General features: G+C 40.9%; 2 protein-coding genes across 3 annotated transcripts in view; one reads left to right on the top strand and one right to left on the bottom strand.

Moving 5' to 3' along the window:
- The window catches only part of RIMBP2 (RIMS binding protein 2), a 279,316-nt gene extending 271,874 nt beyond the window's left edge, over positions 1–7,442 (top strand). Inside the window, exon 22 of the mRNA XM_067701220.1 lies at positions 6,675–7,442. Coding sequence (XP_067557321.1) covers positions 6,675–6,683 — 9 coding nt within the window. The 3' untranslated portion in view covers positions 6,684–7,442. The remainder of the gene's footprint in view (positions 1–6,674) is intronic.
- Positions 1–25,008, bottom strand: part of PIWIL1 (piwi like RNA-mediated gene silencing 1) — a 28,913-nt gene extending 3,905 nt beyond the window's left edge. Inside the window, exons 1-17 of one of the 2 annotated variants that reach the window (XM_067701229.1) lie at positions 24,055–25,008; positions 23,596–23,707; positions 17,226–17,351; positions 16,518–16,732; positions 16,015–16,136; positions 14,870–14,950; positions 14,023–14,220; positions 13,471–13,582; positions 9,646–9,772; positions 9,307–9,424; positions 8,674–8,788; positions 7,378–7,565; positions 6,941–7,013; positions 5,238–5,438; positions 5,021–5,124; positions 3,785–3,855; positions 3,472–3,625 (exon numbers count right to left, since the gene is read on the bottom strand). In XM_067701229.1, coding sequence (XP_067557330.1) covers positions 3,472–3,625; positions 3,785–3,855; positions 5,021–5,124; positions 5,238–5,438; positions 6,941–7,013; positions 7,378–7,565; positions 8,674–8,788; positions 9,307–9,424; positions 9,646–9,772; positions 13,471–13,582; positions 14,023–14,220; positions 14,870–14,950; positions 16,015–16,136; positions 16,518–16,732; positions 17,226–17,351; positions 23,596–23,707; positions 24,055–24,132 — 2,195 coding nt within the window. In that variant the 5' untranslated portion in view covers positions 24,133–25,008. The remainder of the gene's footprint in view (positions 1–3,471; positions 3,626–3,784; positions 3,856–5,020; positions 5,125–5,237; positions 5,439–6,940; positions 7,014–7,377; positions 7,566–8,673; positions 8,789–9,306; positions 9,425–9,645; positions 9,773–13,470; positions 13,583–14,022; positions 14,221–14,869; positions 14,951–16,014; positions 16,137–16,517; positions 16,733–17,225; positions 17,352–23,595; positions 23,708–24,054) is intronic. The other variant, XM_067701230.1, reaches the window with a different exon arrangement.
- Positions 25,009–25,316: the final 308 nt, after the last annotated feature.

Raw genomic sequence — 25,316 nt, 5'->3', positions numbered from 1 at the left:
AAGTAAGATATTAACTCTCAAATCTTTGACAGGTAAGCTAATTTGAGCAGTCTCAAAGCCTAATTTCCTGCCTTTCAAAATGACTGGCTGACAACATATCGGGGATCTCTTGTCTCTCCCGGCTCAGCCACTCCTCAGCCCGCCACACAGCAGTACCAGAATACTGCCGTTTCCCCCCTCCCTCCCCAGCCCAATTCTGCAGGTGGTTTCCCATGTCAAGACTGAACTCCTCTGGCCTAGGGAGCTTTCAGCTCTGTGTCACGTTCAATCCACTGCCTCTACATGCCTTTTGACTCTCCTGAGGGCAGCCCTGTAACTGCCAGTATGCATTCAGCCTGAATACCCTTTCTATCCATCTCTTAAAGGTTCATTTCAAATTCACTGTCTGACACAGTCACACTGTATACACACATCCATTTGGGAATAAATGAATTAGAACACGTTAAGCACTTAGATCGGTGCTGGCATGTAATAAACCTTGATTATTATGATTTTCAACACCTCAAGTTTCCGGTGCTCTTTTTCCAGCTAGAACATTAGTTCCTTAAGAGCATAAATATACTTTATTCTAAACCCTGGGAAGCAGAGGGCTTCACATGCGGTATGGACCTGGCTGGTAATGTCTGACTTGGGTAGGTAGTTCACAACACACTGTCTGGACTGATGGTCTGAAAGATCCCCAAATGGGAACTTCTGTTCAATCATAAACTTAATGTGCTCCTTCACGGTAGAAGTAACCAAATATACAAGGGGCAGGAAGGCGATTCTACTTCAGTAAATGGAAGAAGTTTTTAGGAATATCACTATCTCCATGTACAATAGACCTCTCACTGCCCAGCTACAGCAGATCTGGATATAAGAGAGCCACAGTCTCAGGAATCAAAAGACAAAGTGGGGCTTCCCTGGTGGCGCAGTGGTTGAGAATCTGCCTGCCAATGCAGGGGACACGGGTTCGAGCCCTGCTCTGGGAAGATCCCACATGCCGCGGAGCAACTAAGCCCGTGCGCCACAACTACTGAGCCCGCGTGCCTGGAGCCCGTGCTCCGCAACAAAAGCCACCGCAATGAGAAGCCCGCACACCGCAGCGAAGAGTAGCCCCCGCTCACCGCAACTAGAGAAAGCCCGCGCGCAGCAACAAAAACCCCAACACAGCCAAAAAAAAAAAAAAAAAAGTCAAAGTATACTAAAATGACTCTTTGATTTGCTCTTATACCAAACATTCTAAATCAACTAATCCATGACGCATCTTTATAAAAAGTTAACATCAACATTTCAATTAAAAAACAAATAGGACAAAACAGAAAGGATAAAAAACAAAAAGGTAACTACAAACATTACAGCCCAAACTCTGCATCTCTTCGAAGTGAGGAGTAATTCCTGGGTATTGTTTTACTTTGCAGACAGCTCCAAACTTGTTTCTAGATGCATCACCTACTGCTTACTGAGCGCTTACTGGGCCCTGTGTGAAGTACATTAAACACCCTGACTTACTCCTTTCATCAACCTTGGTTAAGCTGCCGCCCGTTTCACAGGTGAAGGCAAAGCTGGGATTAACCCGACTGATTTCAGACATACGGCTCCTGACCACTGATCTCTGCAGCCGCCAAACAACGGCGCGATTCACACCGTGAAACCTACTTCGTGCAACCGTCTGTTATACACTAGTCCAAGCGATCGATCTAAACCCTCCTTCCCTGCAACGTGGCTTCCTATTCGCTAAAGGGAAGCTGAGCAGGAAATCCCACCAGCCTCCTCAGGCCCAGTTCCACCCCCTTGTAGAGGAGGACCCTGTTCACAGATACTCACTTATAGGGCTAGAGTCTCCTCTTTGAGAACTATTGCTGCCAGTCCTTCTGGGACCCAACGCAAAGGGCTCAAGAGACTCAAAGAACCAGAGATGCAGGCCCCAGCAGGGACAACAGTGTTATGTTCCCAGTATCCCAAATATTCAGCCTAAGGAAATAAGATGAACTTGCACTATTACCTCTACTCTTCACTTCTTGAAATTTTCTTTTTCTCTAGATATGAGAAAAAAAGCAGCTAAGACTAGAAAATTCTGAGTGCTAAAGTAGTAAACAACTAAAAAAATACCTAAGAAAGCAGTGGTCCATCTGAGCCCTTCCTCTACTCCCTTCCACCACATCACCCCTCCCCAGAAGGACAGAAAATCTAAGGGAAAAAACACAATTTAAGGCTTACAAAACTTCAAAAACCAAAATAAAATAAATACCATTATTTTAATGAGAAAATACAAGCACTAGGGATTTTAAGATGACAGGAAAGAACATTAACCTTCATTTACAAAGTATTAAAAAATGCCTATTAGCATTTTAATCTGAAACACAATTACTTCACAAGAGATAAAAAACACCCCCGACATGCTCTGAGAACTTACTGGCATAACGATCTCATTTTGAGAAACGTGTAGAATCAACACTTAGAAGGGGCCTTTCAGAATCTGGCCAAAGAAGACTTGGAAGCACTCTGCAATTCAGCTAGAAACAAGCTCTTAATGCTCCTCCCATGGGCCTATAAATCACAGCGAGCCCAAGTACAGTCAAATGACTTTCAAAATCCCTCATTTTTTATAATGATAACAAATACCGGCTGAAAAAGTCTGGCAAAAATAATCAGTGTTTAAACATGCACGTGCAAGCACATATAAACAGGTCTCCTGGATTTTCTAAGTATCCTTAAAAATCAAATCCACAAATCTTTAATACGTTATGCGCTCAGCTCTTACTAAACAGTCCCTGATCTGGACTTCCTTACAATCTGATAAAGAAAACAGCAAAAGTTAAACAACGTAACTTATTAAAACAGCTGTCTTGAGATGGTATGCAGTTTACTGCCAAATAGCACGAGCAATGACCTCTGTAGGAGAGCAGAGGAAGGCGAAGCCCAGTACCGCTTTCAAAGGAGGACACGGGCAGCGCTCAGGTACGAGGAGCACTAGCTGCCCTGGGTTCTGCAGGCCGCCTAACAGGGCGAAGTGGAACCATCTCCCCTGTGACACCAAACACACGCCCAACATCTTACCCACCAAGCACCAGTCCAGCTGAGTTCACACAGAAATCAAACAAGTGTTCATGGTACAATGAGGTAGAAACAAAGTTAAGACTATCTGGAATACATATTCCAGTAACCAATTCTGTGGATGCCTACGGCTGTACTGGGATAGTCAGACCCTCGTACTTCAAGGCTCTAGGAGAGAAAAGGCGGCGGCAGACGATCGGTAAGGCATCTCCATGCGTCATTCCTTGAAGGAGCTCCCGCTCTACATTTCCAGCCTGCCCCTCCTCCACGAAAAATTCTCCACAAGACACCCCCCCAACCCAAACCTCTTCCATTACCTCAAGCCTGACCGCACCTGTAAGGTTAGATTCTCACCGGTATACCCTGTGACATTATTTTCAAAGATACAAAAGTGTAATTTTATAAAGAGAAAATGATTACATTTTGCATGCTTACTTGTAACCTCTACCAACAGATCTTAGGCAATCCAGAAACTGTGGTACTTCATAGTTCACCAACGTTTTAAGCTGACCGTCTCCTACGCCATCCCGATACACGATAATTCGACTAGGCATGTATTCATTGCAGCTATTCCAAGCCCTCAGAGCAGCTGAAAGAAAGCCAGACAAGTGTTAACTACAATAACACAGAACAAAAATGTGCTTCTACCAAATTCTGGGCACAGGATTTTATCAGAAACATAGCTTTAAGACAATCTCTTGAAGACTCTAATTCACAGGGCAGACGGAAACCACAACAGGAGACTCACCTTGCAAGCAGACTTTGAGCCCATCTACTAGCTCTTGCCCTCTATCTTGAAATACACAGCGAGAGAACCAGCTATTCAGAGAAAAAACATGGCCGTGGTGAGAATGCAACTGTCTAGAAGTTCTTCACTTTTGAATCATGCTATATCTATGTTACCCTTAGCCATTCATGTTCTTTAACTTCCTTTTTGAAATCTTAAGCAGAAGGGTTACAAGATACAGGAAATCTTCATAAAGCTTTCTTTCATTATAAATCAGTCCCATAATTCCATCACTGAGAAGAAAATAAAATTTAAGCCAGAGCTGCCTCCTAAGTTTACACCTCAAAACATACAGAACAGGCTTCCCTGGTGGCACAGTGGTTGAGGGTCTGCCTGCTACTGCAGGGGACACGGGTTCGAGCCCTGGTCTGGGAGGATCCCACATGCCGCAGAGCAACTAGGCCCGTGAGCCACAACTACTGAGCCTGCGCGTCCGGAGCCTGTGCTCCGCAACGAGAGGCCGCGATAGTGAGAGGCCCGCGCACCGCGATGAAGAGTGGCCCCCGCTTGCCACAACTAGAGAAAGTCCTCGCACAGAAACGAAGACCCAACACAGCCAAAAATAAATAAATAAACAAATGTGGGGTTTAAAAAAAAAAAGAATATTATAAAAAAAAAAACACAGAAGCACACTCTTACTACTATACTCTTGATAAAAGATACTTTTCTAAAAGATAAAACACCTTGAAATATGCCCATTAGTAACGCTAACACATCAATGCTTCAAGTTTCATTCTTCCTATTCTTGGCAATTCTATTAGTTCTAAGAAAAGCACTGAAAAATAATTTCACTATGTTGAAATACAAGTGACTGGGTAAACTCAAGTGGGTTTTCCAAAATAAAGTTAACATGACAACTTGAAATTACATTCAGTGGTCAATAAAATTATTAAAGAAGTTTTTAGAGACAGTCACATTTAAAGAGATGCATCCTCCCCGCAAATACAAATAATAAAATAACCTGAAACGCAATCTGACCGCTACATCAGGTTAAGGGCCAGTGAAAGACATTAAAAATGGTAGGGTAGCTAATAACTGGTTTCCTTTTCTAACTTTTCTCTTTTACTGGATCTAACGTAAGAGAAATCAAGGTAAAGAATTAACACAACCCCTGTCCTCCCCAGACACTGGCCCCTGGACTCGTGGGCTGTGTTGCGTATGTCTACAGTTAATCTGCGGCTACCAAAGCCCACTCACCGGGTCATCCCTTCATTGATGCTTGCTACAAAGCCCGCAATTGACCTCCGTCCAGCTGCGGTGTCATGGTAACAATCAATGCCAACTATCATGGCGAGCTTTAGCTTCAACAAAAACATCGTAATGTTAGATACAACAGAATACCAGCAGTATTTAAAAAATCCATTTTTCTTAAATAACAATGAAAACTTTTATCCACCCATTAAATCAAACTTACAGGCATATCAACGCCCCAAAGCTCCCCCCCCATCTTGCAGTTCATCTGCAGGGCGATCTTTGTAGCAATGGCCATGACAGTCTGCTGTCTGCCTAAGGTTCGGGCCACCACACACTGACTTGGAGTAGGGCAATCGGTACATAAGTACTTTTTAATAGCATCATATTTGTCCTTCCGACTGCTTGACAACAGGCAAACAACCTAAAAATGAACAAAACGCCCTCATTACAAAGAATTAGGAAAACTGATAATTAAGTTCAAGGAAGAAGACAGGAAACCAAACCCACAAAATCACTGACTTTACTATTCATCTCTGCCATGTAGCTAGTAAGTATGACATTAACTTTTCGCTAATGCCCATCACGTTCAACTAGGTAATAGATACTAATAAAGAAAGCACGTTAAGCAAATAATTCAAAACTTGAGGACTTAGTTAAAAATGCTCTACTGCCAGCTTGGAATACTTCAGAGGTAGGGAATAGGGCAAAACAAGTTAGTGATAACCTATAGGTGGACAAATAAAAGATTTTCTAAAATGCTCACAATTTTCTTACTCATGACCCACCTAGAATCACGGCTTTTAAACTTTTAAAGCTCTGGCTTGAGAATATGATCAAACTATGAAACTTCCTAGGAAGTCCATGGGCACTGCTGGGGAAGCTGAAGCACCTGATCTAAGCAGACGCCTGCCCCAAACGGGAAGATGTTGGTCAAAGGGCACAAGCTTCCAGCTAAACGCTAAGCTCTGAGGATCTACTGTACATACAGCATGGTGACCACAGTTAACAGTACTGTATTATATACTTGAAGGTTGCTAAGAAAGTGGACCTTGACTGTTACCACCACATACACAAAAAGAACTGTAATTATGTGAGGTGATGGAGGTGTTAACTAACCCTGTGTGGTCATCATTTCACAATACGTACACGTATCAAGTCATCACGCTGTACACTTAAAACTCACACAATGTTACATGTCAAGTACATCGCAAAACAGCTGGAAAATCAACCAACCAACCAACCAACCAAGCCACCCACACCTGCCCAAATTCTGAGGATTCAAGTTTAAGTTTTGGAGCTGAATCCAGCTCTTTAACTCATTGCTGTCTTCTCCAATTTATATTCTCAGATTCTTATCTTTCTTTCCATGGCCCCCAATAAAATCACTTTCCTACCCTAGGTGTCTCTATTATTCCAGACAACCTGATAGCAATTTGCCTGTGGCGTTTAAGTATGAGATAAAGGACTAAAAGGAATCCATTAGAAGAAGCCAATTCATTTCTTGGGTTTAAAGTAACACAGATATGCTGTTTATCATTAAATTTGTCTTTGCCACCTCATTCATTATACTTAAGTGTAACCACAGATACCCTAACTATACTGTGTGTGCTGAACAGCTAGGTACTGTTTTTCACTCTTGTGCCTTTTCTCCCCCCAGATTTTCTAGAATAATTGAAGCGTCTGAGTCCCGGTAAATTCGAGATGGCTTTGCTGTTCTCCACCCCCTGCTCACTGTTCACAGTGCACAACAACAGCTCCTAGGCGCACAGGTAGAGCCGCATTAACTCAGCCATCTTAGGTCAAGCACGTATTTCGTGACCGGTTTGGGAACCTAATTATCACATTTACAACAACGGACTCAAGTTCTAAGACTTACAACAACTGATTCCAGGTCAACTGCCTCCACATCACGTAGCTACTTACTATCTGGGTGTCTGACGTGACCTTCTGCTGTAAGACTCTTAAATAGGCCTCAGTTCTATCGTCCACTTCAATCCTGGAATGGAAATACGTGATCAACATTCAGAAAGAAACAAAAACCGTACTGTGTGGCAAAGGTTCCTACAGATTATCACACACAAAACACTTCTGTATAAAACGTGAAATAAAACAGCAGGCGCAGCCGTGCAGTCAAAAGGCTGCTTCTAACTCGCAGCAGCGCGAGTCTGAGCGACAGCCCGGCCCATCCCCCCTCCACCCTCAGTGACTCAGGTACAGTTCCGCATCCACCTTACAGGGAGCTGTATCAGACCTGTAGGATCATCTCATGTTTCTGACAGCTTTAGTAACAGTCTGAGCTCCCACACCCTCCAAATGGCTGCTAATCAATTTTCAGAGTGGAAATGGCTTGATAAACTTACGTTACCGCGTTTTTCATTTGTATGCCCATGGCTGGCGCAACTTTAAATAGATTTTGTATCAGCGCATTGGCTGCTTCATAATTTCTTCGAGTATAGATCAATAGCCAGTTATCTAGTGGCTTAACACTAATTAATGGTGCACCTCTTGTTTCCTTTGACCAATCTGCAAACTGTGGACTGTAATCAAACTAGAAGAAAGTTCAGAGACACTGTAAATTCCATTGTAAGTTCTCGGTGATAAAGCCAGAAAGTCTTCAATAATTCTACCATGGCATATTCTAAACCTCAGAGTACTACTCTTAAATTTGAACTGCAGTGACAGACGAAATGCCCTTAGTGAGGGGAAAAAAGATACAAAAATGTACTCAAAGGGTTATGTCAATTTTATTTAAAATACATTCATATTAACAGCTGCCACTCAAGTGCCCACCTGCCTGCACCAATATCTCAAGCTGCGGTCTTCTTAACCTTTCTACACTCTTACAAGGATAAGTGTTATTTCCCTCATGATAAAGATATTAAAAAATGAGGCCTTATAAGCTAAGCAACTTTATGACTGAGGTGTCGGATACCGAAAGCACGCTGTGAAAACATCTGACGGCAAGGCAGAAAGCTCACAGACTCAAAGCACAGTGACCCTAGAAATATTGACCATAGCGGAAAAAACCCAGTGCTTTTTACATGTCCTACTCACCTCCGCAACACCCCTTATACAGGAATATATATTAACTACAAAGGGTAATAAAAACAATTGCAATTAAAGTATTAAGCTACATGATTAGGTTGTTATTCAGAGAACATTTAGAAGACAGAAGAGCACAGCTTTTTACAATTTGGGTACTTGTAGTGCTTCAGTTACACCAAAACATATTTTTTGAATACTTGCCTTCCTTTTCTGAAGACAGAATATAAAAGCCATCACAATATTTAATATAGATCCCTAACAAACAAGCGGTCCATGCAAAAATGAAGCCAAATAAATTGGGAGCTTTCCCTGTAAAAAGATCACTTTAGTGGCAGACGAAATACCAACCCATTCAGATACTTAGGCTTCTACTGCACCTTAATTTAAGTAACTTAGCTCATTTTAAAAAATGAAGCCACCTTTAACTAAGTCTCACGGACGGCCTGAGGACCAAGCTGCAGGCTTCGCCCCCTCTGTGCTCACGTCAGTGGACCGTGAGGTGCGGGGGAGGAGAGGGCTGCCCTGGCATGAACTAGGGTGTGCACTCCTGCTCGCTCTGCTGGGAGTCTAACCCAAATCTGATGGACGGACAACGTTAAGAACTGCCTTACTGTTCTTCCACCCTGATGGATCTTCTCTGCTTGCAGAATTCTTCCTGAGAAGGTCAGTAAGCTGGAGTCGAAGCTCAGACCCCAGTCTCGAAGCTCCCTCTGCACGTTGTCATCTCTGTGAATTTAACATATTTACATATGCCTCTAAGTGTAAAGCGAGAGAAGGAAAACTAGCGCACACGTGCAAACAGAGACCCGCTGCAACCTACAACAGATTTCTCTCAGGACTAAAACCCCGCCGAGAATGCTAGGAAACCCAGACGTACAATCTATTTTTCTCTCCTCCCAGCTATGTTTCCCTTCATGATATCCTTTCATTTAAACTTCCTGATGCCCAAACTATCTCCTCCTCAAAGTAAACAAAATGTTATAACAAAGAGAAAAACATAGACTTGTCCCAAACAATTTTGCTTTCTCTTCTATTCTTTTTCTAACAGAAGAATTAGAAATACCACAGGCTACAAGGTTTAATTATTCCCTGACAAACAGCAGCCTCACTTAGAAACATGAAGAACCCACCCTGAATACTGCAAATACAGAGCGAAACAAAGTTACCTTCTGTCACTCCTCCAAACCCCCGTAAAATAAAGAACTGAACTGAAGCCGCATCCCAGTGGAGCAGAGATGACTTACTTATGAATGTAATCAATCAGTCTTCCTACTTCACGCTGCCTTTGTTCTGGAGTTAGTCTTGTATGAACAGCCAAGTCTTTCATCACATTAAAATCATTACGCATTTTATCAGTTAGACCTTTAAACAAAATGTTTAAAGGGATACGGTTAAAGAAACAAGAATCGTGTCTAAGTATCTGGAGTGTCAGGTGGTGGTGAGTGAAAGAATTCTGAGGAGACAAAGCAGCTTTAAGGGCTTTTGAGGGGACGGAGGGTGTGAAGGAATGTTTAGTGACTTCTAGAACAGACGGGGAAAATAAGCTTTGTGGTTTCATTCCAGTAAAGAAAAGTCAGCAGTACCTGTGAGGTAGCAGAGCTCAGGGATAAGCAACGCAGGGCCTGGTGACGTGCCTCCGGGGCCTCTCCTTCTCTTCGGCTGACTGACCAAAACTGGTTGCTTCAAGTCGGTGATTTCTTGGTTATATTGCTATTCAAGGGAAGAAAGTATCACTGTTCACAGTAAATGCCTTTAGTCACACGTCATTTTGTAATGGACGATAGAAGTTTTTTTTTTTTAAATTAAGAACTGATGCCAACAGCAAGGCTAGTATCAGTTTCCAAGTATAAAAATTGTCTTTTTAATCCTACTAAACCCGGTTGTGGTTTATATGCTCTGCTGAGTACCTCATCTTTTCTCCTAAAAACTTAGATGGTCAAGGACAGTAAGGCTCTAAGTTTTGACTTTCAGTCACAGTTCTATTTACTTCATGTTTTGACTTCTTGGTTTAGAAACAGCAGTCTGTGTAACTCCAAGTCTTCACCACAGTGTAATTCCTCTAAAACTACTCTTATTATAGCGAGGACTAGCTTGTGAAAGTCGCCTCACTATAAGAATAAATGGTGGAAGGAGGGGGTTTGCACACTACGGACATTTTTAATTAGGGAAAGTTTCTCCTTTGAAGCTGAACTTCCATTTAGTGCTATTAAGATTCCCCACATGTAATCACTATCTAGGGTAAGTTTTTACAACCCGTAAAGAGACCAAAAATGTTGACGCTTAGAGTCTAACAAACGTGCGAGACCAGCTCTCCCGCCTCCAGTTCAGCTCTGCAATTCGAGACCGCGCAGACTTCTCACAAGTTATCTTCCCTAGAGCTCCTGGCCCTGTGTCTTAAAGACCCTGTTTCCATCATCTCTTGTATCCTCCCCTACCATCTTTTACTAACCTGGTTAATTTAGTTCTAACTTTTTATCTTTAAAACAACCACATCTCCACTAAGCATACAGGACAGTAATACCATCATGGCCATTTCATGAGTCCCGGTCTCTCAAGAGACTACGGTACCTGACCGTTCCTTATTCCTATCGTACAGTCAAGGTCCTGGCCATCTATCATCATGAATTAAGAGACCATGAATTCTAGCTTGTCACTGACTTTGTCCTACATTCAACTCTTTACCAACCACCCACAGAAACGCTTTCATTTCAGACAAGAAAATTCCAAGTGGAACATGCATATCTGGCCTCTGCCCCACTTACCTATGCCACTCACTCATCGCACTGCTTTATTACGGGTCTATTAACAGTCACCCTGCTTACACGTCATTCACTTGGGTACATACACAGGTAGAAACGTGGTAGTAACTTCAAAGCGTTCCTATTCTCTGCTTCACCAAAGGGCTTTCAATGCAGTTCTTAATTACAGAGCTGTGGGATTTCCCGCCAGTTCTTTTAACCTTTTCCCCTACGTATGAAAAACTAGCACTTTCATTTGTTCAATACTACTGTTAAACCTTTTCTTTTTAAAAGTGATGGACCATGGTCTTCCCTTCCAAAGGCCCTTCTCTCCCACTGAGTGCTTCCTAGACATTATCTTCAATACACAAGAACTAAGCCATCACTTACTACTCAAACTCCATTTCTGCTAGGAAGTTCTAAGAATACCTTGATTCTTTCAAATATTTCAAGCCCACCCCTTTGGATTAATTAGATCTACTAGACACCTTTACCCCTGGTTGTGACAGACATCTTCCCTGAGGAAGTTAACCTAAGCTGAGATATCACCCTAAGAGTCAAGCGTGCAGAGCCAGCGCTGGCAGGCAGAGGGAGCCCCGTGGCTGGATAAGGCGGCTGGGCAAGTGACAAGATGAGGACACATAGCGGCTACATCATTCAGGGTTTCACCGGATAAGGAAAAATGTGCTTCCTAACAAGACACAGGAGCAACAGGAAGCCACTTAATTACTTTGGGTAGAAAGTGTAACATCAGATTTGTATGAGTGTTGAAATGGATCAGAAGTATAAGAAATGAAAACTACGAGACCAGCTGAGTGAGAGAGAGAAATGGGGCCTAGACAGGAGGTGGCAGTCACTTAGAAAAGGAGGAAAACGAAGGTACTTCAGATAAGCAAGGTAGGGTGATAGGGTCTGACAATTAGTTATACAAGGTAAGTTACACAAAGCATGGTGATCTGAGGTTTGAATTATCCATCATTCACCTGTTCATGCAAATACCTGAGTGCCTACTTAGGCACTGGGGCGTATATAAACCATAAAGTCCCTGACTTGGTGGAAGTGGTGTTCCCTGCTCTGATGAAGAGCGCCGCACAGGGCCAGGTTAGGGGATATCACATGTTCAGTGCTGGTCACAGGTAAGGCATCTCTGAGACATCCAAGTATTCGGAACAAGTAGGTTGAGGCATGCCTAGGGCTGGAGACAGAAGCCTGAGAATTGCTAACACGTCATGTGTGAAGTCTTCACATGGACTGGAGATCACCTGGAGAGTGTACATGCACAGTAGCTGGGGAGCTGGCGCAGAACCCTTAAGTATGCCAGCACTTAGAAGGCCCCTTAAGGGAGAATAAGCAGGCGTGTGAGATTCAATACTGGTCAGAGGAGGGGAGAATCCTCCCTGACTTCGCTTCAGGTTTAAATCAAACTTTCAACTGTGTCCTCTTTATATCTGCTGTTGGTATATACCAATTATTCCCATCTCTGATCATGATTATTAAAATGAACTACAGAAAAATGCCAAAATTCATTTCTCATAGAAACCTCTGACACCCAGAAGAATCTAGGCCAAACATGGTTGGATTCCTCAAGGAGTTTTCAGAGGCTGAAAACAGCAGTAGGGAAATCAAGCTGAAATGACCCTTGGCCTGTTTTCATTTTGCCCAGAGTAAGACCAGTTCTTAATGGGACTTCTCAGAGAATCCTTTTCCTCCAGAGTGGTATCTGATCTTCTCACTCACAGGAGAGCAGCTGAAGATCAGGCAACAGTAGATATTCAGGAAAAAGACATTTCAAAGGTCACTAGTCGGATGTGTACTTTTGACACAAAATATAAACACATAATAGTTCATTTACTCCACTTTTTAGAAAAAGGAAATAATCTAGAGAAAGTAGGAAAAAATGAAATAAATTTTAGCCCTTCAAAGACAGGTTTTAAGATTTTAATTAATGTGTTTTCTTTAAATACTTTTCCTGCACGTTTAACAGAGCACATCAAATGGGATGAGACCTTCTAAGGATATAGGGGCAGATCTGCTTCTCTCTGAACGCTGCAGCAATGTTCCGATGCCTTCCTGGAGAAACATTTTATTCTCTTCTAGTCAGTGGCTGCTCTTTCTTGCTATTTGTCTCTCGTGTCTTTGTCAGTTTAGTGATCACTGTGCCAAACAGCAAGAATCATCTTTATAAAACTGGGGCTGGGGGCCACCCAATAACCTGATCTAGCCCACATGAGACAAGTCTGTCTCACTCTGTCAGCATGTAAAACAAAAGTAAGAGTTAACCCATCTGCAGATTTATCACAACGGATGCTAAGGGTTCAAAGATCTCTAGCCCACGCCGCCAGATGAAGTTTAAAAGAAGTGCTGGCTACAGAGTAAGAGACAGTATATGCTAAACTGTTAACTTGCACTGTTTTCCTACTGGTCCTCCACGTGCTGAAGTTCAAATGTAACCCTGTATTCTACTGCAGAAAAGGAACCAGGACCGGGCACAGCTCATTTGCTAATGAGCTAACTATGCCGTGACCGCCTTAATAACATTTATAGACAGCTTCAAAAGCAACGTGCTCCATATGCACACCTGTTAGAAAATTCTACTGAAGATGCTTCAGATTTCTCCTAAGGTCTCAGCCCTTCCCAGTACGAAGATAAGAGTGCACAGTAGCACCTTACCTTCCTGTAGTACTCTAAGAAGCTGACTTCAGAGCCGTCGGCTTTCCTGAAGGTGCTCTTTGGATTCTGGTCCCAGTCAATATCGTCTATTCTGTATGTTTTATTGTTATACCTATGGAGTTGAGATTTTATTGGTATTTGATTAAAATATGTAGAAATGTTATTAAAAAGAGGGGCTAGACACTATGTACTCTCTAAAAAATAAAATTTCAAGTCATTTGGTAATATACAATATTATGGAAAGATAAAGGGAAAATAATTTCTTAAAGACTATGCTATACACTAGATGGATGGGGAAGTTAACTAAACTATTAGAAAATAAAGTTAAAACTAAAAAGAATAGAAATCATTGGCTATTTCTCCTTTTAAGATGAGTATATTCCCCCAAAACTTTTGCTCTTGAGAAAAAGGTTATAAATATCCCTCCCCTGTTTTTGTGCTATTCCCACCTCTCAACTTAAACCCTACTTTCTCTCCATCTAACATTATAGGACTAGAAAGCCTCAATACCTTCAGACTTGTAAAATTATTTTGCATTATTAAAAGCCTTACTTGGTGAGAACAATTAAACCTATCAGCTCTTTAGCAACTTGTTCTTGAAATTTATGTTCTTCAGTTTGATGAAACAAGTTGAACATGAAATCTAAAACAGTTTCACTTCGAAGGACTTTATGACTGACATCAGTGCAAAGCATGATGTTATTTTCATACTGAAGAATAGAAGTAGTGAAGCCAGGCCAAATCACCAACCTGTCAAAGACGATGAATGCCATGAAGTGACCTCTATGAATATCCAAACGTGTTTTGTATGTATCAAGTTATGGTTTTCACATTTATTAACTGGGTCAATAGTACAAGTCTTTGAGTACATTTACTTAGCTTCAGGTTTTACAGGGTTCCAGATAAAGACTGATCTTTTTAAGATCTTCAACAATGAATGTTTATAATAATATAATAACTTTATAGGTTCCATTTTAAATTTAATATACTAACTTTATTAAATTTTATTACTTATATTGATCTAAGACTTGAAAAATCTAATTGAAAGCATCTACATTTATTATAATAAACCTAAACCACTTGAGCTGCAATCCTGATACACTGCAGTAACTTTTGAAGCAATCGTCACTAGCTGATGAATTTTGTTACCTGAGAGCAAATACAAACTTTGTGTTGGATAAGTCTTTATGCTTTTCCCCCATGACAAATAAATATCACATGATTTTTTAAAATCCAAAAATTCTGGGATGTCTCCTTCATTATTTAAGCCAGGTTAAATGTCCACTTAATGTGATGGGTACCACTAGCGGCCAGAGTAAATCTGATCATTTCAAAACAGCATCACTATCAAAGTTTGTGATTAAACCTAAGGAACAGAAACTTTCCACTTCATACAAACCTATGATTTGGAATATCAATCGGGTCACTTGGGTTATAATAATTCCGTCCAATCTGCTGCAAATTCATCATCTTTAAAAGCCTAGAATTTGAAAGGTCAGAATAGAGAAATGAATATTGGTAAGTGTCTCTGACACTACAGTCACAATGGCATGTTGTTTAGGGCAGGAGTTGGCCAACTATGGCTCATAGGGGGCCACATCCAGCCTACCTGCTGTATGGCCTAGGAACTATTTTTTCTTTTTACATTTTTTTAAAGGTCTGGAAAAAAAATCAAAAGATTAACGATGCATGAATTATGTGAAATTCAAATTTCAGTGTCCATCAGTAAAGCTTTATTGGAACACAGCCATGATCATATATGTCCAATGACTGTTTCTGTGATCCAACAGCAGAGTTGAATAGCTGAGACACAGACCACATGGCCTGCAAAACCTAACATGTTTACTATCTGGTCCTTTGCAAAAAAAAGTTTGCCAACCCATCATTTACAGAAAAATAAATCTTCCATTACATTAATTCAAACAAGTATCCACCAAAATGGGTCAGTGACAAGTTATCTCATGACCAACTTAGGTAAATTACAAATCCAAGAATTACGTCTCACTATGCTCACGCCAAGCTCAGGCTCATCCAGATTGCTTCCCACTCAGCAGGAGGACGGCAGGGGCGGGGGGCCTTCACAGAACTTGTGCCCAACAACTTTGGGTTTGGAAAACACAGCACCCACACTGAAAGCCAATCATGGAGCACGCACTATACGTGTCCTACGATGGAAGAAGTAAATCGGAACGGACCTAAACCCTGCCCTGCTTTCTGAACTGGCACCCCCTGTGGGACAGAAGGAATATAAAGTTAAAGTGCTGAGAGAACGTGTGCTCTTAACATAAGCTCAGATGGGATCTGAAAGATCTAATCTCAACACAAACAGGGAAGTGAAAGACATGACGCTCGCTTGAAGCAAATAAAGGAGACTTACACCAGTACACCGCACCTAAAAACGATTAAAACTCGGGGTAACCCAATGGTCCTAGCCAACCGTTGTAAAATCTAGGTACTAAGCATACAGGTACTTATTGCACATGTCTTTCAACTTCTGATTACGTTTAAGATCTCTTAATACAATGTTTAAAAATGCCAACATACCTCCTGAAAATAATATTATAGAACTGCAAACAAGTTGGTGATGTGGGCGGGAGCTCATTTGTCAAGGTGACAGTTATCCTCACATGCTCTCCATTTCGGGTCTGACTAAAAACTTCGGTAACCTGAAGCCAGAGTGGTGGAAAACCAAACTTTTAATTTTGTTAAAATAGGGCCAATCACATAAGCCTGTTGAATAAGGCAACAGTGAAAAGTATGGAAAAGTTTCAGATTAAAAAAAAAAAGAATGCCTATGAGAAAAGAGTAAGAGAATGGGCGTGAGAAAAGAGCAATCAAGTGCCTTCTTATTACTTGACTGTAATCGTTAAGTCACTCAGGTGGATCTGAGGATGGTATAATAATGCCAAGTACACCCATGGGTGTATTACAAGTCCTAAGAGACAGGAGACCACTGGGGTTTCTCTAAAGCTACCCCAGACTGTGGCAGTTTAGCTTTGAGGTAGAACTCCCCATCTCCCTCTCCCCAACCCGACAACTGAAATAACCTTGTGCTGTAGTCTTTTAGGTAAAAATAATATCGTTCCATCAAAAGCATGACACCTTCCAATTAAATCTTCATGTTGAAAAAGAAGAGCTGAGCGGAGTCTTCTGGCTTCCATCAACGGGTTATAGTCAACGTGATACTGATATAAGGCCCATTGGGGACGGGATGTCAATCGAAAATGGTTAGTGCTCAGCCTTACTATAGTACCTGAAGAACCTGTAAAAGTCAGTCACATTCAATTAATGAAATAGCAAGTTTATTCCTCCTTGAAATCTTCACTGCCATGACAAGGCAGACACAGTTCTGTAAGCAAGGGGTTAAAAGCAGCGGACAACACAAAAGTCCTCAGACATCTGACCCTGGAGACTGTTCCACTTAGGTAAATTACTAAAAGCATCCATTTAGAAATAAATCCTCCCTAGACTGAGTAATTTACAACCGAACCAATGAAATCTCTTTACAGCAAAGAGCTTTAAAAGAAAAAAGTGATCTATGTAATAAAACAACATTTCAGTGCAGCTAACGACATCTATAACCTATTTCAAAACCAAAAGGGAGAGAGGAAAATGCAAAAGCCATCCATGCAAACTCCGTGACCAAATGTGCTCCTTCACCCTAGTAATGCATTGTACAAATAAATACCGAAATTAAAGTGCCTCAATTCACTGTCCTGTGCACTTGAAAACTGTCCTCTTAGTAATTAACCTACCTGTTTTTGATTCTTTAACATGATCTAGGTTCTGTCTTGTATTCACACCAAGATCATGAAAGTCTCTACGACGACCTCCTCTGTCTGCTAATGATAACTCGTGAAATCCAGCAGATATCTGGAGTTCTTAAAAAAAAAAAAGGAAAAAAAGAAAAAAATTATACATCTAAGTAATATGCAGCATGAAATAAAGCATGACGATTCCCAAAGTACTCTACTACCTGAAACCCAAAGGCTCCTGAGGTGCTAGAGTGTAACAATCCCATCAGAATGTTTCAGGTAACTGCCAGCCAAAGGAGAGAACAACTTCTCAGCCATAACCTCTTCCGTGAAGCCCTTCTTGTCACTGCCCTAGGCAAACTCAGCTCCTTCACAAGACATGTATACCTCTACAAGATCAAGACAACTGGAGTGATTCAAGAACTTAGGAGCACATGTGTATTGACTGGGTAATTATTTTTCTGTCTCTAGGTCTGATAACCACCTGTGGGCCTTAATATCAGTATTTTTCACAATTTTTATGATGTAATTATAGCTGTAGGAATTGGTAGTTCATATGATTTAAATGTGCAACCTGAATTAGAAAACGTTAAGTCTAAAATGTAATTTCCTCACTAATTTCCCTTACGGACCAGCAGAGCAGATGGGATGGGCCTGTGTATATCCTGTGGTCATGACACACATCTACTGGGATAGGTTAACCATCAGTTCATGCTTACTTGTAAAAGCTGTGGCTAAAATATCCTAAATTATTAAGTCCTTTAATTTGCATGAAATATATTATGAAGTATCTCATATCAATAGTATGATGTGGGCCAAAGAATGAACATGGGCTTTGTAGTCAAGTGTTAAGTTCTAGCTTTTAGTTAATAGGCATGTTATCTTGTGTAGCAGAGACTACTGACTACCCAATAACCAATCTTTCATTCTTATTTTAAAAGTTTATTTGGGGAGTAATACAGCTAAAAGACTAGAATTTCCACCTTCCTTGCAGGTAAGGAGGGCCTAAGAGACTTATGCAGAAATTACCGGATGAAATGTCAGGGAAAGCGCCACAGGGGAGTCAATAGCTGGCTTTTCTGTTGTCCAGGCCCCTAGCTGCCAATCTTGCCTGGAATCTGGATGTGATGGCAGGAGGGAGCTCAAGCAGACATTCTGAACAAAACCTAAGTCTTAATGACGGAGGTCATGGACTTGGGAGGAGAGAACAAAAAGATGAGAGCCCAGTTCTCTTCTGACAACAAATGCCAGAACTAGCCCAGAACTGCCAGCTTCTGGAGGAGAAGTAACACAGCTTAAACAAAGCATATGTTATTTTAATGTGAGCTTCAATTTCTTCACCTGAAGAATTGATTATAATAAATTTCACAGGATGTAGTAAGTTTTAAACGAGAACTCCGTTTATAAGGCGCTTTAAAGGTCCTGCTAATTGTGTTGGTTCTGGCGCCTCCTGATTTTCAGGGGCTCTGTTTTAAGTCTTTTAATATGCAACTGTTTGTATTTGTCTCCCTTAGTGAACTTTTTATCCCGAAGTCTTTCAGCTTAAGGTATCCATGGATTAATTACACTAGCAAAGGTCAGGTATTGAGTTTCTCTTAAAAAAGTATCAGTTCTGGATGTGAAAACCTGATTGCAAGTTTCTGAATATAAACAATGATGAAGTTTGCTCCCCTCTCTACATATAGCACCGCTATTATTAACATTTTAGCCAAAACTTGATTAACTGTCAATCTAGAAAGATGACACATTTCAAAATGGATACAACTGGAAACCTTGCTAATTCCCCTTCCAGGCAGCTGCCAGAGCGCTTTACTAAAAACACGGATCCCATCGATCACGCTGCTGTTCCATTCAAGAGTCCTGCAATGGAGCCCTGTCCCCCTTCACAGAGTGAAAAGTCGAGGTCTCAAACAAGGGCTCATTAACGGGCTCTAAAACATAGTAGATACTTGAACATTTACTGTGAGAAGCACTTCTCAGATATGATACTTACAAGACCAGTGAAAGGCGGTAAAGTCAGGCCTTGTATTTGTGACCCTGAGTATCACTTGATCTTCACAGTGGTCCTCAGCTATAAAGATGCAATATATACCTTTTCATAGGTAGGGAACTAAGTTTCACAGAATTAAATTTAAATTCATAAGAACTGTTAAAAAAGTATTAGTGAAGATCAATACAAAGAATGTTTAGATTTAAGTGTTTCCAGAAATTTTATTTGCATTTTAATGCTACAATAATAAGGATATGTTTTTTAAAAAACAGCTTCAGCGCATCCTTTTGCCCAGAGTTTTAATTCAATGAAATTTTGCTCTGTTGAACACTGCTGAACATGTCAAATATTCTAAGTTTCAAAAGAACTGTGAAGAACAAAGCAAGAGGCATCACACTTCCTGATTTCAAGCTATACTATAAAGGTGCAGTAATCAAAACAGTATGATACCGGCACAAAAACAGACACATAGACCAATGGAACAGAATCAAGAGCCCAGAAATAAACCCAGGAATACATGGTCAACTCATATCTGACAAAGGAACCAATAATATTCCATGGAAAAAAAGACAGTCTCTTTGAATTATGGTTTTCTCAGGGTATATGCCCAGGAGTGGGATTGCTGGGTCATATGGTAGTTCTATTTTTAGTTTTTTAAGGAACCTCCATACTTTTCTCCATAGTGTCTATATCAATTTACATTCCCACCAACAGTGCAAGAGGGTTCCCTTTTCTCTACACCCTCTCCAGCATTTACTGTTTGTAGATTTTTTGATGATGACCATTCTGACTGGTGTGAGGGAGGGTGACGCAAGAGGGAGGGGATATGGGGATATGGGGATATATGTATATGTATAGCTGATTCACTTTGTTGCAGAGCAGAAACTAACACAACACTGTAAAGCAATTATACTCCAATAAAGATGTTAAAAGAAAAAGACAGTCTCTTCAATAAACGGTGCTGGGATAATTGGATATTCACATGTAAAAGAATGAAACTGGACCCCTATCTTACACCACTTACAAAAATTAACTTGAAATACATTAAAGACTTAAATGTAAGACCTGAAACCATTAAACTCCTAGACCAAAACAAACAAAACGAAAAGCTCCTTGACACGGCATCTTGGTAATGATTTTTTTTTTTTTTTTAAGACATGACACCTAAAGCACAAGCAACAGAATAGTTGATAAACAGGTGGGACTATAAAAAACTTCTGGACAGCAAAAGAAACCGTCAACAAGGTGAAAATACAACCTGCAGGATGGGAAAAATATCTGCAAACTTTACATATGATAAGGGGTTAATATCCAAAATATATGAAGAACTCATACAACTCAATAGCAAAAAACCAAATAAGCCAATTTAAAAAACAGGCAAAAGACCTGAACAGACATTTCTCCAAAGACGACATATGAAAGACTAACAGGCACATGAAAAGATGCTCAACAGCACTAGTCATTAGGGAAATGCAAATTAAACCCACAATGCGCTGTCACCTCACGCCTGTCGGAATGGCCACCATCAAAAGGACAACATAACAAAGGCTGGCGTGGATGAGGAGAAAAGAGAATCCCTGTGCACTGCTGGTGGCATTTTAAATTGGTGCAGCCACTATGGAAAACAGTACGGAGGCTCCTTAAAAAATTAAAAATAGGACCACCATATGATCCAGCAATCCCACTTCTGGAAATATATCCAAAGGAAATGAGAATACTCACTCAAAAAGATATCTGCACCCCCATGTTGGTAGCACCATTACTGACAATAGCCAGGACATGGAAACAACTTCAGTTGTCCATTGACGGATGAATGGATAAAAGAGTTTGTGGTGCATATATATAATGGATTATTATTTAGGAAATAATAAAAACAGGAAACCCGACCACTTGTGACAACATGGATGGGCCCTGAGGGCATTATCCTAAGTGAAACCAGTCAGAGAAAGACAAATTACTGTATGATCTTGCTTATATGTGGAATCTAAAAACAAACAAACAAAAAACAACCCCAAACCAAACTCATAGAAACAGAGATCAGACTTGTTACCAGAGGCAGAGGAAAGGGAAGGGAGAGTTGGAGGAAAGTGTCTGAAAGTACAAAATTGCAGTTATCAGATAAATAAGTACTAGAGATATAATACACAACATGATGACTGTAGCTAACACTGCTGTAATGACATACAGGAAACTTATTATGGGAGTGAATCCAAAGAGTTCTCATACAAGGAGAACATTTTTTCCTCTTTTCTTTTGATGGTATCTTTATCAGAAGGTGGGTGTTAGGTGAACCTAATGTGGTAATCATTTCACAATACATGTAAATCAGACCATCATGCTGTATGCCTTAAACTTAGACAGTGATGTGTGTCAATTATTTCCTCAATAAAACTGGGTAAAAATAATAAAAGCAAGTGACCTAGAGGTGAGTTTTGGAGTCACTGGTTTCAGCACTTGACTCCCACTCTGGATTTATTCTTGTCATTTCTGGCCTCTGAAGATTTTCCAACTCTCTAGCCACATCAGATGAATTTTAAAAAGTTATTTTAAAATTTAGCACATTAAAGGTATTTAGTTGGAGGATATCTAGCCTGCTATAATGCTGGATACAGAATTCTCACTTGGCTTGTATATTTAAAACGCATGCAAGTTTCTATTATTAGAAACATTTGTAATTTACTGTGATATATTTATTCTAATAGAACAGATTGTACCCCCCTGTTCACTTTTTGGATTCAATGGGTAATTTAAAAAAGAAAGAACTGAGGCATCTAGACAAAGTGACTGAATAAAACCCTATAAATTTAAGGAGATTAATTCCCATAAAAGAATTGTCATCAGGCACTTTGAAGTCTGAAACATCCTGTAGTACCACAAAAGCAACAGACGTAATTAGATACATAAAGCAACAAATAAAAGGCCCCTTGTCTTCTAATAGATTCTTCAAATGAAGCACTATTAACCACTGATGTATTCTTCCCCCAAATTTTCTATACAGAAAATATATACACACACATAACACGTACTTACTAAAAACACAAAGCTGTTCTACAAGCTGCTTTCATTTCAGTCAAGTTTTTACATTCTCGAAAATGGCTAAAGGGTACTCTACTGTTAGACACAGCGGGTTTTACCCTTATTGGGTAGGGGTTTCCAGGGTCTGGGTGCACTACCCTGAATGTACTGCTAATAGAAGCGTACTGCTGCTACACAATACAAAACGCCATCCAAACGTTAGCACAATCCCACGGGGAGCACAAATTCCAGTTTCACAGTTGCCAACATTGGCAAAAAGTAAAATGGAGAATAAACAGATGTTTATTCTTTTTAAAAAAATGTTTCAGTTTAATTTAAACTTAATGATAAGGCTTAACATTTTACTGGCCTTTGTATCTTTCACTGCTTTGCCCTTTCCTTTGTCCACTTGGCCAGCAGCTTGTTAATATCACAGATTCATAAGACTGCTCTGTGTATCAGAGAAATGAGCTCTTCCATCATTTCAGTTAAGTTCCCAGGTTGTCTTCTGACACTGACGTTATTTGTCATAGCTTGATTCACACCACTTCAAGTTCATTTTAGAGTCATTCATGTTTTCTTCTAATTTTATGGATTTCATTGGTTATGACTAAATATTCAGAGTACAGGGAAATGTAGTGCAACGCATAAAGCAAGGAACCAGGTTTGTTTTCTAGTTTTCCCTTTGCGTCAACACTATTTTATTGCCCATTTCCCACGCCCATCCCAGGGTTTAAAAGCCAATGTGACTATATTAATTCTCCCTATGTCTACATGGGTCTGCTTTTCCTATACCAAAACCAAACTTAGTAACTGTAGCAGAATCTTACACCAAGCATCCAATTAATTAGTTTTCGCATCAATGCAGTGAAAAAGCACAAGTTTTGGAATCAGAACCGGTGTTCTGACTCTACTGGCTGTCACAACTTTGACCTCAGTTTTTGCAACTGAGAAACAGGATGAACAGAACCAACACATGTGAAAATATGTTTTCTAAGTCAAAGTTACAAATGTAAAAGTTGGTACAGCTTTGATGAAGTCACTAAAGATGCCAAGAGAATGTTCTAAAATGATTAATGCATAATAAGCAAATTGTAATCAGTTTAGAATTTGCTTTGGAACAGCCAGTGTGGGGCTCTGGTAGGCTGGAGTTCATTTCCAAGGAGAAGAGCAATCCTGTGGCCCTGCACTCAGGGGCAGGCTGCACGGTTTGCGGGAGATGCGGCTACACTTTCAAGGACTGCTGGGGGTCCTTTCTCCTTATACAGAGCTTTGGTCGCCATGCACATCTAACGCTGCCAGTGCGCACGCGCGCGCGCACACACACACGCATGCACGCACGCAGCCCCTTCACTCTCCCTTCACCTTGTGGCTTGGCTGTTGCTCCTACTGTTCCTCTCTGTCGTCCGCGGCCAACTAACTCCCCCTCGTCTGGTGGCGGCTGCAGTCTAGGCTGAATATAACCAGGCTGCTGACTCTGCAGTTATATGCAAACGAAGAACAGCATTCTTTTCACGTCAAAAGGTTACAGGTATCAGAGGCAATAACTACTCAAACAAGTCCAGGGCATTTAACCAAAACCGATCTAAATTAGTAATCAAATATTTTATCCTCAGAAAAAAATTTCTTCAAGAAGGGTCGCCAACTGAAGGCAAGCCCCAGCTTCCAATATCCACAGGACACAGAACGTCAGCTTCCTGGTTCAGCCCTTATCCCTTCACAGGACACGGTTCTTAACCTCCTTTTTGCCAGTGCAAGCCGATGAAGGATTAAGAACACTGCGTCTAAGACGCCTCCGCAGTTAGGACAGGGGAAAGCACTCACTGCAGCGGCGCCCGCGCACTGCACCGCCTCCTGACCACGAGCCCTTCCTCTTGCTCTCGCTCTGGCTCTCCCAGTCATTCTTCTTTTTCTTGAGAGGAAATAATCATGAAGACAATACTCAGTGTTCACTGTTATATTTGAGTGTTTCTACAACGTTACCTTTAAACGGATTTGGTTGAGATTCTAAAATAAGCTCCCGGGTAATCCCATACTTTTCTAACCTCTTAACATACAGTCAAAGGCAATATCCCCACCTTCGATAAACTTAAGTGCTCCTGTGCTAGGTGGTGGCACTGAAGTGGAAGACCTACTACACTATTTCATTTTTCAATTGGATTATTTATTATAAAGAGATTTAGGAGGATTAAACTGTTAAGAGACTGAAGGTGCTGGTGACTAGTTCTTTCTTTCACATCTGGATGTGTAACCTACTATGAAAGAGGGCACCAATGGCAAGTTTTATGCCAGGCTCTTTACATAATTCTTATACATACGTTACTGTATCTTCCAGGATCTTCCCACAATTCCATGTGTAGCTTAATCTTTTCTACCACATCATTTATGTCCCATAATTTCATTCTTGGTGAGGGGCATCCACTTCGTCTCTAAAGAAAATCGACTGAGTCATTCGTCTCTAGACTACTCCTTTACTCCGCCTACCACATCTGATCAACAATTCTCTCCATTTCTTCAACACCCAACACCACCATGTGTAATGAGTGAGTACCTAATGCGAGCCAGGATCTGTGTCAGGCATCAAATATGTTGTTAGTACTTTGTATAGAGGTTCCCCACCCAGTCATCCCCAACCACAGGGCAGAAAGCAGTATCATCAGGTTATCACCAGGAGAGACCTCAGAGCTAGACTGTCTGAACGCTACTCCTTCATGTAAGTGACCTTGAGCAAATCACATAACCCAAAACTCACGTCTTTATTTGTAAAACAGTTGTAACAACCTATACCACACAGGTCAATTGTGCGGCTCAATGAGAGCACACATAAAGGCTCAGCTCACAAAACACCTGGCACACCACGAGAATTCCACCCATGTGAGCCCCGGTGGAAAAGGCAGATAAACTACAAATTCTTAAGTCTAACAAAGGAACTAAGAAGCATGTTCTTACAAAGAGGAAAGCAGAAGCTAAGTTACACACTGAAGAGGCCTGTCTGCGATGAAGCTAACACTGGAGGACTAGGAACCGGAAGGTAGGTGGTTCCATTCTTCGGACAAGAGGGGACAACCCGTGACTAAGTGCTGACA

The sequence above is a fragment of the Pseudorca crassidens genome, chromosome 12 (genome assembly GCF_039906515.1).
Source record: "Pseudorca crassidens isolate mPseCra1 chromosome 12, mPseCra1.hap1, whole genome shotgun sequence".
Taxonomy (NCBI): domain Eukaryota; kingdom Metazoa; phylum Chordata; class Mammalia; order Artiodactyla; family Delphinidae; genus Pseudorca; species Pseudorca crassidens.
This window is presented reverse-complemented; position numbering and strand designations above follow the sequence as displayed.